The following is an 11,805-nucleotide window of genomic DNA, read 5'->3' on the forward strand; positions in this document are numbered from 1 at the left end:
TATATATATTGCTATGGTTACTTGCAGATTAAACAGGCTTAGCCCGAGGGAATCATAAAATAAACTTTAAAAAACACAAAAAATATTTGAAGCAAGAAACTTGAGAGACAATTTAGATCCATTGTCTTTGGTCATTTGGTGGTCCAACCAATATGATGAACGAATTTCATGCCAATTTATCATTGCTCCTGCATGCATAAGGTGATGATTATTGGGAATGAAAAGAATATTTATGAACTCTTAAGTCTTAACAGTTGCTTGATTTAAAAAATCTTAGAATTCTCAAGAATGTGAGTTGGAGATCCTTGATGCCCACCATTTTGATAATCCGACGCAGTGGAAACTTGAAATTGCATCAAAACTCATTATCCCCACAAACTATTACTATCTTATTTTTTCGTAAGTCAGTGGCCAATAGAATGAGCATTCTATTCTTATGCCTAGTAAGAGTTTTTAGTTTTAGCATTTGCTAAGAGCAGCAAGCAAACTTTGATCAGCCTTAAAAGGCCTCAGACATCATCCTATTGAAACTAAATTGGATTCTAAAAGTAATTTTGGTCATATGAAAGCTCTTTCAAGAAAGCACCCAAGGTGGTCATTATTAACAGAAATGTCACCTGTACCACCTAAACATCAAACACATTCTCATAACTCGGTTTCTGGTGTACACGCATTGACCATGCGCAGGCGTGGTTGTTATAATTTAAGTAAATGATGATAAAGTGTGTGATGTTTGGGTATGTGTGGAGTAGCACTGCAGAATAAGATCATCACAGCAGTTATATTGAAGTATAAATTAATTAAGAAGATTACTAGTGGATGGGACATGCATATAAATTCCAGCACTGACTTCTAAAGAAGCTTCTGTTTTATTTAAGCATCAGAACATCATTTCTCCCAAAAGAGGAAGTGTCCTCCCAATCTCCCAAACGCAAGTAACGAATCTTTTTTAAAATACACATTACAATAAGCTTGGAGAGCTGACTTCACCCTGCCCTCCGCTATAAAACCAGTGTTTGTTTCCATGATCATCCACCAATATAGACAGTACTCAAAATTAAAAGGAGAAACTAGCAAACCATGAAGAACCAAATTCTCTTACCCCTCTGCCCTTTACTGCTCCTACTACTACTCCCTCCAACCACTCTCCAATACGCCTGTGATCCCCATGTCCTCGACACGACCCAGCTCACCTTCTGCAACACCTCCCTGTCCTACGAGGACCGAGCAAAAGACCTCGTGTCCCGCCTCACTCTCTCAGAGAAAGTCCTCCAGCTAGTGAACAAGGCCGCTGGCATTTCCAGGCTTGGTGTCCCTGCCTATGAGTGGTGGTCCGAGGCACTTCACGGTGTCTCAAACACTGGCCCAGGTGTGCGCTTCAATGCAACTGTGCCCGGTGCAACCAGCTTCCCTGCTGTGATCCTCTCAGCTGCCAGTTTCAATGCATCGCTGTGGTACAAGATGGGGCAGGTGGTGTCCACAGAGGCTCGGGCCATGTTCAATGCAGGGCTGGCTGGGCTGACCTATTGGAGTCCTAACGTTAATGTGTTCCGTGACCCCAGATGGGGAAGGGGGCAGGAGACTCCAGGAGAGGACCCTATGGTGGTGTCAAAGTATGCTGTGAGCTATGTCCGGGGTCTGCAAGAGGGGAACCTTACTGGTGATAGGCTCAAAGTTTCTAGTTGCTGTAAGCATTATACTGCCTATGATGTTGATAACTGGAAAGGAGTCGATCGATTTCATTTCGACGCGAAGGTATTTATAAAGATCAGTTCTATGCATTAGAAAAAAAAAAAATAGAAAATCATAGAATTTTCGCCTATATATATATATATATATATATATGTATGTATGTATATATATCTAATACTATGAATATTAATAATGTTGGGGCTTCGCAGGTTACATTGCAGGACATGGAGGACACGTATCAGCCACCATTTAAAAGCTGTGTAGAGGAGGGGCACGTCAGCAGCGTCATGTGTTCATATAACAGAGTAAATGGAATTCCAGCGTGCGCTGACCCTGACCTCCTCAAAGGAGTAATCAGAGGCCAATGGGGTTTGGATGGGTTTGTTCCTTTCCTCATTAATCTGCAACCTTGTATGTATTAGTTGTGGTTTTGATTATTTCAATTTATTTGTTTCAACCATTTGGGAGCATTAATGATTTTTCACTTCTCATTCTGAGGATTTGCTCCAAGCAAGTAGCACTTCATTGGCAGATGTTTCCCGTTAGACTTCAGTGTTATATATCACCACTCATTTCATTAAAGAATAAAAAGGATGTGCCCTCAGTTTCAAGCACTGTAAAGTGAACAAATTTATGGGCATTGTTTGTTTTCGAGGGTCCGGCTGGCAGACTATTTTTTCCTTATATTTCCCTCCCAATCCATCTTCAGGTTCTGCTCCCTTTTTATGCAAACATGAAATTAACTGGATGGCAGAAATCATCAATAATCAAACCCTCTGAATGCTCAACTATCATCTTTGATGTCTTTAAGAAAATATCATCTCGGTGTTCCTGCTAATTTGGAATTTTCTGTGAAGCAGATATGTTGTTTCAGACTGCGACTCCATTGAGGTTTATTACAACGCAATCCACTATACTGCAACACCTGAAGATGCAGTAGCCCTTGCTCTGAAAGCTGGTTTGCAATTTTTCCCGCACAACTGTTTAATGATCTTTTCTTGTGGATATAGAAGTTCTAATAAATTATAGATTGACATACCATCGGAAAATGATCATGCAGGATTGAACATGAACTGTGGAGATTACCTGGGCAAATACACACAGAATGCAGTAAACTTGAAGAAGGTAGAAGAATCTGTTGTCGACCAGGCCCTGATATACAACTACATAGTCCTAATGAGACTTGGCTTCTTTGATGGGGACCCGAAAACTCTGCCGTTCGGGAAACTGGGCCCATCTGATGTGTGCACGGACGATCATCAGATGCTGGCACTTGAAGCTGCAAAGGAGGGAATAGTTTTACTGGACAACAATGGAGCTCTCCCCTTGTCCTCAGACACCACCAAGAGCCTGGCTGTTATAGGACCAAATGCTAATGCCACCAACGTTATGATAAGCAACTATGCTGGTGTTCCCTGCCGCTACACTAGCCCCATACAAGGCCTGCAAAAGTACGCCTTGGTGAATTACGAGCCAGGATGTGACGGTGTGAGATGCAGTGACAGTTCATTGATCGGTGCAGCAGCCAAGGCAGCAGCCACTGCTGATGCTGTGGTGATGGTAGTGGGGCTTAATCAGTCCATTGAGGCTGAAGGGCTCGATAGAGTGAACTTGACTTTGCCTGGATTTCAAGAGAAGCTGGTGATGGATGTTGCAAATGCAGCAAAGGGGACAGTGGTTCTGGTGGTTATGTCTGCTGGTCCAATTGACGTTGCCTTTGCGAAGAATGTGAGCAAGATTGGAGGGATCTTGTGGGTGGGCTACCCTGGTCAAGCAGGAGGTGATGCCATAGCACAAGTCATATTTGGAGACTACAATCCAGGTCTGCTTTCTCTTCAGTTACCTCTTGAACCCTTCAGTACAGATATACATTCCTCTGTTCAGTTCAAAATTAGGCTTTACATATTCCAGACAGATCTTCATAGAATCAGTATGATTATGTGCTTGATTAGAAGTACTTGAGCTATACTTTTTTTTTTTTAATTACATCATATGGTTAACTATACTTTGCCTCCTATCTCAACTTTGTATTCATATAATCTTTTTTTTTTTTTTTTAAGAAGGGCGGCTCCTCCATTTATTTATTGATTTGTATTCATATAATCACAATTCAGCCCCTCAGCTAAAAAAAATTGAGGTTTTTGCTTTGTTTTCCTAGCTAGAAAAATTGTACGTAGCTAGGCTTGTCATTTATTGACAGGTACCTATCTGATGTCGTTATTTGCCCTCCCTAAAGGAAAGAAAATGCCTGCCTCCAATACTGCTTGTCAGTTGCCTACTTGCAGAAACCAGTCATGCTGATGAACTGCTTTGTACCGTCAGGTGGAAGATCCCCCTTTACTTGGTACCCGCAAGAGTATGCAGATCAAGTGCCAATGACAGATATGAACATGAGAGCTAACACCTCTCAAAACTTCCCAGGACGAACATACCGGTTCTACACCGGCAAACCTGTCTACCCATTCGGACATGGCCTCAGCTACTCAACATTCTCCAAGTTCATAAAAGCAGCCCCATCTACCATACTCATTCCTGTTACATCCACTTCGACCCCGTTCACCATTCTCTCATCTATCTTCACCACTGCCATTGAAGCTTCAACTGTGAACTGCACAAACTTGCAGTTCGACGTGGTGATCAGTGTCAGGAACAAGGGACTGAGGGACGGGGATCACGTGGTGCTGCTGTTTTGGGAGCCGCCGGGTGCAGCAGGGGTGGCCGGGGCGCCAAATGTGCAGCTGGTGGGGTTTGAAAGGGTGAAGGTGAAGCAGGGGAAGGCAGAGACAGTGACCTTGAGGGTGGATGTGTGCAAGGACTTGAGTTTAGCTGATGAGGAAGGGAAGAGGAAGCTGGTCACTGGGCAGCACACACTTGTGGTTGGATCACCAGGTGAGCGCCGAGTGAGGCACCATTTCATTGTTAGACTGGCGCGGGGTGAAGGTGAAGGAAGCAGTTTATCCATGTAATTAAATTGTAATTGCAGCACAAACTTACATTTTATCACTATATATATATATATATATATATATGTACAAGGTGACTGAAGGTGGAGGAGTCCACTCACGCATTTGGATCATGTAATTGCAAGGTCTATATATATTTATTCTGAAGAATTGACTCTGTTCAGTAGCGAGGAACCTGAAGTCTGCAACACCGAAACCACACACTTGCATTTTTGGCTAGCAATAAAACGTTTCTAGGAAGATTTGTAGTAAAAAACCGTGGAATATGGGGAATAGGTTCAAGAAACTCGCTAGAGGAAGGGCTTGAACCTTCGACCTTGTGGTTAACAGCCACACGCTCTAACCAACTGAGCTACTCCAGCTGCGTGCTACAGCGGTATTATAAAATCCATGTAGTGTAAAAAACAGTGATTCGTCGCTGGGTTTTCGAAATAATATGGAGACGTAGGTCCTATTAAATTAGCAAAAATAGAATATGTGCAAAAAATCAAGAGATCGAGGTTCCATTAATTTAAATATTAAAAAAAATTATTTAGAAATTATTAATGCATATTTTAATTAATTACGTATTTATCTTTAATTGAGAAATCAGATATTTGCCTATTTTGGCATTTACATTAATAGAATAGAAACTATTCAATCATTTATTTTTTTTCCTAATTCAAAAAATGAGAACCTACATAATTAATTAATAAAGTAATATAGATTCATAGATTTATTATAAGACAATAATTAATCAATAAACTTCAAAAATATTTTTCAGTGAATATTTTTTTTTAAGAATTAAATAAATATGTGTCTTAAATTGTGTAGGTTATTATAATAAATGTAATATTTATTTATGTGATGTACAAAAATGGTTGGTTGATTCAATTTTATTTTATTTTTAGTTTAAATTTGCCAAAATTTATTTTTAGAATTTTTAGAGCCAATTTTTTTTTTATTTTTCAAAGAATTATAAATTTTTTCTTTTATTTTTTATTTTTTCAAGATTTGTATTAAAAAGGTACATAGTATAGAGTTTATTTAAATATATAAAATAATTTTATTAAAAAGGTACATAGTATAGAGTTTATTTAAATATATAAAATAATTTTTTATTTCTTAATTATATATTTCAAAATAATTACAAAAGGTAACTTAAATTTTAAATTTTTTTAGTATTTAAGAGTGTGTATTTTGAGACTTGAATTTAATTAGATTTGTGTTGATTTGAAAGAAACTCAATGCATAATTCACACAAGTTAAAGTTTAAAATCCGAATTTAATACTCTCATAAGCAAAGTAAAAGTTATAAATTTTTTAAAAATAATAAAAAAAATATGTTTACTTTTCTATATAAATATGATAAATTGGAAAATAAAGTGTCATTTTTGTGATTATTTAGACAATTAGAAATGAAAAGGAAATTATTTGCATGAGTAAACAGTACCAATTTTTTATTATTATTACTCATTTATTTCAAAAAAATATATTATAAAAATAAAAATTAACTAATTTTTTATAACTTTTTAAAAATTTAAATTAAACATGGAAATTATTTTGTACCACTAAATGGACCAAACGATCCTTAACGTTTTGTAGGGGCTAGTCTTGCATCGTTAGAAGATAAAAATGAATTATTAAATTTCATTATCGTTTTTACTCCCTTTGTTGCTGTCGATCATAAGATTTTATGAAACATCCTTTATAAAGCTTATATGTGCTCGAATCTTAGGCATTAACACAATATTCTTATTTGATTGATGTTGCAATATTATACATGATTTAATGGGAATGGGGTAGAAATCCTTTATACCATATTTGCATTAAAATAATAATAAAAAATCTAAAAAATATGCATATATTTAGTAAATCTTTAATTAAAAGTGATATCAACTAATTTGAGAAATAAATAAGAAAAAATTATTCAAAATGAGCTTGAGAAGGAAAAGAGTCAATTTTCTATAGTGTTAACACATTTATTACCTTTATGGAACACAAGTTGGAAACTTTTTATTTACTGTAATCAAATGTTAAAAATAGCAAAATTACCTTATAGTAATTCTTTATTATTCATTATATAAAATTGTTGTATTAAATGAGAGCAGCAATTGAATCAATGTCATCCTAATCAACATGCTAAAATAACAAAGTTATTCTTAGAAAAATAAATTAATTCAACAAATTAATGTAACACAAAAATATAAAAGAGTAGATGCTCTGGACTCTCATTCCAAGGCTTCTGATAGGGATCAACATGCACCTCGAGTATTTTTCGCGGATATTGTGACACTTGGACAACCACCCGAAGTCCACCATTGAATGTAAACTTTATTTGCAGGTACTTTAAAGTGCAAGCCCAAATGATCAGTTAATGGACTTTTACATTGGATGACCTTGAAGAATGAAATAAAGGACTTAAGCTTTGAAGTATAAAAATGAAGACCACTTGAAGATCGATGAAATAATGGACCAAAATCACCCATTCCCCCCCTCCCCCCCTTGAATTCGACCACCACATGGGGAGGCTTACAATTGAAGCTTCTCTTGGAAGTTAGCTTGAAAAGAGAATGACAACTTACATGTCAAAGAGTTTTGGTCTTTCAAGAATCATTTATTTCATTTTAAGTTCCTAAACTCCACTATCATAATTATTCTAGTTCCTACGCACTTATTTCCTATGACAAACTATTTCATAGGAACCTCATTATTTATATTTTAAATATTTTATTGTATTTTTGTATTTTCTTTAATCTCTTAAGAAGCCATGTGCAAATCATGTGCATACTCATGTAAGGCTATAAATATGTCATCACTTGCATTGTAAAAGGGGTCTTTGCATTATCAATTAAAAGAAGCCTTTGTTTGAGCTTGTGAATCTTGTTCCTCTCCTTGTGATTAAGTAGTATGAGGTTACGTTTCATCTCCCCAGAGATTGGGTGGTGAGAGATCACAACAACATTAACGTCATCATCAACACTCCACGCCCCAATCCTCTTTCATAGCTCACGGTCACAACCTTCATTCTTGTCTCACGATTCCTAAGGATTAACGAGCTTGTTCATGGTGCAATCGAGTACTCGTGCGCCTTGGTGTTTGTCATTTGGAACCTATAGGTAAGCTCATTTCAATTCCTTGTTTGTGACCATCTAAAATAGCCCCTAAAAGTCCCTTGTAAGCCTTGAAACCCCACTTGAATCCTTGATTGAAAACCTTGTTCATTCTCTTTGAATCTTCCTTGATTTTCAACATAAACATGCTTGCTACTACTGTGCTTAGGGATATTTGATTTGTACGCTAGGACTTGTGATCTAATACTTATAATATAACAACTTTTAAATTGAACTTGATAACTTGAATTAAATGATCAACTAAGGGTTTTTAAACCAAATCGTATATAATTTCAAAATCTCAACAACTTGTGATCACTAGAATATGTTTGTGATGTTCATGCTTGGTTAATTAAGTTATTTCCTTAAATTACAACATTGTGTGTGTGTTACAAAGAGGGTCAACCATAGGACTAGGGTAGAACCGCCCTACATCATATTGGTATTAGAGCCTAGGTTAGGTTCACACTTGATCCTACTTTGTGTGACCCAACACCATCCCAAAGGGCTGCCCGAGTGTTGGCCGAATCCTTCTCCCAACCCCTAGGATGGCTACTCGATCAGGTAATTCTTACCGAGGTCTTAGAACTGATGTTGAGAGAGATACCTCAATAGATGAGCTTCAAGATCAAGTTCGTGACTTTGGAAGACCAAGTAGTCCATAACCCACCCCAAGACAATTTAGAGTCGCCCATTAAGCGAGGCAATGATGATGAAAGCCCAAAAGAGCACCTATGCCTCCTAAAGAAAGACCTCCTCTTCCTCCACAAAGGTGAGTGAATCACCAAGATGATTTAGTTAGGAGACCCCCACGTCACAAGCTATGTGCCTAATATTAGGATGATGAGGACTATGACATTGATGACTTTCAAGGTAGGAGACTTTACCGTAGGGACCATCGTGATCCTTACGAGGATGTGATGAGGCAAGTGAAGATAGAGGCCCCCACCTATGATGGATAGATGGACCCTAATCTAAGATTGGTTGACTGATATGGATTCCTATTTTAACTAATATAAGATAACTGACCCTCATCAGGTTAAGTTTGTAAAAATGAGGTTGACGGGGCAAGTCAAGCTCTATTGCTTGAATGTCGAAAGGCAAGAGGCGAGGTTAGATCATTGGACCATTAAGCATTGGGACCTAACGAAGGATATGTCGAGGGAGAAGTATGTACCCCTTAGCCATAGAGAGCACCTTATGGATCAGCTCTATAGTTTGCACTAGGGTAGCATGACCGTGTTAGAATACATGAGTCAATTTGATGAGTTGTCTATAAGATGTGGTGTCTAGAAGACTGTTAGTCAGCAGATATTCCAATTTTGCATAGGATTAAATCTTGAACTGAGGAGAGAACTATTTCCCCCATCACATTGAGTCCCTTGAACAAGCCTATAATTTAGCTTAGGGTTTTGAGCAAATGAACAAGGGAAAAGCACCCATGACTAGATCCTCTCGCTAGAGTTCTAGCAATGCAGGGTGTTTCAAGTACTATAAATGTAGAGACCCGAAAAAATTAAATTAATAAAAGGGAAGAAAGGAAAGAGAGAGGAAAAGAATAAGAAAAAGGAAGGAAATTTTAAAGCGAGAACAGTAGGGATTTGTCAATGAACCCAGAACCTTCGTCGGTGAATGTCCCTATAGAACTCGTCGACGATGTACACATGTCTCGTCAACAAAAAGATACTGAGAGTTAGGAGAATTTTAGAGAATTTCAGGTTCATTGACGAACCAGACTCCTCGTCGACGAAATGCCTTCATGGGTTTGTCGATGAATCACTTGAACTTGCCGACGAACGCCGGCCTATAAATATGGAAACCCTCATTTTTCAACATATTTTCTCTCTCCTCTCATTCTCTCTCTCTCTCTCTCTCTCTAAACCTACGATTTTATCTCTCTCTCTCTCTCTCTCTCTCTCTCCTCTCTTTCTCTCTCTCTCTCTCTCTCTCGTCGATTCTGGCTTCGTTATAGCATGGATTGATGATCGGGAACCGCCACTAGGTTCGTGGGGAAATTCTCTTCAACTTAGTCAGAACAGATTTTCAATTGGGAGTTCCAGGGCACCATCCCAAAATTGGGGTAAGTGAAGTATTTTCATGTTTAATAGGCTATTTGGAGTATTTGAAACCTAGGAAGTGTTAAACAAAAATTGTTCTAGGAAATGAGTTGTTTAACTTAAGAAAAATGTGATTTTTAGGGTTTTGAGTTTTGGACGCCGAGGGCGTAGGATTTGGGTGTTTACGAGCCTCTCAGTAAGTCAGGTAAGGGGAATAAATTCTAACAGGTATTTTTGAGAATTATTGGTTGATTTCATATGTGAAAATGTAAGTATGGTATTTTGCTTGGAATTATTATGTTATGAATAATAGATAAAGTTTGTGTGGCATATGAGTTGTTCTGAAAATGTGTTTGAAATTGAGTGGGTATTTTACACTGAGAATAATAAGCCTATGATATATATATATATATATATATATATATATATATATATATATATTGAAAAGCTTTATGTAGAAAGGGAAATAACATAAACAAGTTATGTTTTATATACTAAACTAGGATAATATGAGAATAGTTTTATTGTGAAACATTGAAAAGTGAAATGTACTGAAGTGTATCTTCTGAGAAATGATGAAATATGAAATATGAAAATGTTTTACTGAGAAATGTTAAATAACGTATAATGGAATATATATATATATATATATATATATATATATATATATATATCTGTGTGTGTGTGTGTGTGTTATTATGAGATGAAATGTGTATTGAAATAATGAAAATATCATTGATATGATGAGATGAATTGCAAATGCTGAAAATGAAAACATTACAATGTGAATAATGCAATGTGAATGATGAATGGCGATTGTGAATAATGCAGTATGAATAATGAATTGTGAATAAAGAAATGTGAAATGTGAATGATGAAATGTGGAGAATATTTTCAGGGTAGTATAACATCGACCACGGGGTGAGGCATGGTGTGGAGAATATTTTCAAGGTAGTATAACCTTGACTATGGGGTGAAGCGTGGCATGGGGAATATTTTCAGGGTAGTATAACCTTGACCATGGGGTGGAGCATGGCGTGGTGAATATTTTCAGAGTAGCATACCCTCAACCATGGGGTGAAGCATGGCGTAGAAAGAATATTCTCAATGCAATGTGCTGGATGATGAAATGAAATTGGAAGTGAAAAAGAAAGACTGTGAGTTTAATAACATAGAAAAATAAAGCGAAGTAAAACTCTCCACTTAAGGGCTTACTAAGTAAGGTGAGTGTCCTAATAAGTATCAGTTATAATCATACCCGAGTTAATCGGGCAAGGCTACAAACGAAATCAAAACAGAGGGGAACTATGTGTATGGAAGTGTAACCTCCCCTATCCTCAGGAACCTTCGCTGGTAAATATGGGTTACATATGAATGAGATGAAAGATGGGAATAAAACTTATAAAAGCTTGCGTTATATATCTATATGATTATGAGAATGATTGGTATATTTTCTCAGATGGTATTATCACTGAAATGTATATGTATATTATGATATAATAAGACTCATACTGCCACACACTGAAATAATTTATTCCGTCTTACTGAGATATGTCTCACCCAATTATCTAAATATTTCAGGGAACCGTGATAGGCCTGGAGATAGAGCTCCGAGATAGAGAAGAGTTGATACCCTGATTAGACAGGGTGAGTGCTTTGAACTAGGGATGGAGGATTTCCCTAGAGTTTTGATTGATTTTGGAAATGTGTTGGATATGTGTTTATATATATATGTGTGTGTGTGGATGTATAGTACTCTGGTCATTTGTATTCTGGATGATTTGTATATATTGACTTCTGCTGATAGGATTATTAGATAAGTTTGACTGATTACCCAGTATCCCACTTTGGGTTAGGTGATGCTAATACGGTACCAAAGTTTCTGACGTAGCCAATATGTGATTTGAATATTTATTATATAAAGATATTAAAAATATGGTGTGAAAATCGAGCGTCACAGTTTGGTATCAAAGTGTAGGTTTCTAGGTTCTGCAGACTTTA

General features: G+C 36.9%; 1 protein-coding gene and 1 non-coding gene across 2 annotated transcripts; one reads left to right on the top strand and one right to left on the bottom strand.

Moving 5' to 3' along the window:
- The first annotated feature begins 993 nt into the window (after positions 1 to 993).
- On the top strand, positions 994 to 4,805 carry LOC131156377 (probable beta-D-xylosidase 5). The gene is made up of 5 exons (XM_058110011.1): positions 994 to 1,755; positions 1,902 to 2,071; positions 2,553 to 2,650; positions 2,753 to 3,514; positions 4,015 to 4,805. Exons 1-5 carry the CDS (start codon positions 1,081 to 1,083, stop codon positions 4,656 to 4,658), a joined length of 2,349 nt encoding a protein of 782 aa, XP_057965994.1. The 5' UTR covers positions 994 to 1,080; the 3' UTR covers positions 4,659 to 4,805.
- A 138-nt stretch (positions 4,806 to 4,943) lies between these two features.
- On the bottom strand, positions 4,944 to 5,017 carry TRNAN-GUU (transfer RNA asparagine (anticodon GUU)). The gene has a single exon. It is a non-coding gene; the product is annotated as a tRNA-Asn (tRNA).
- Positions 5,018 to 11,805: the final 6,788 nt, after the last annotated feature.

This window comes from Malania oleifera, chromosome 5, assembly GCF_029873635.1.
Source record: "Malania oleifera isolate guangnan ecotype guangnan chromosome 5, ASM2987363v1, whole genome shotgun sequence".
NCBI lineage: Eukaryota > Viridiplantae > Streptophyta > Magnoliopsida > Santalales > Ximeniaceae > Malania > Malania oleifera.

Bases quoted from the DNA above. Each gene is read 5' to 3' on its own strand.
- LOC131156377 (XM_058110011.1), top strand. From the start codon at position 1,081: ATGAAGAACCAAATTCTCTTACCCCTCTGCCCTTTACTGCTCCTACTA. The intron at 2,072-2,552 runs GTTTGTTCCTTT...TCTGTGAAGCAG, and splicing joins GGCCAATGGGGTTTGGATGG to ATATGTTGTTTCAGACTGCG. The intron at 3,515-4,014 runs GTCTGCTTTCTC...TTGTACCGTCAG, and splicing joins ATTTGGAGACTACAATCCAG to GTGGAAGATCCCCCTTTACT.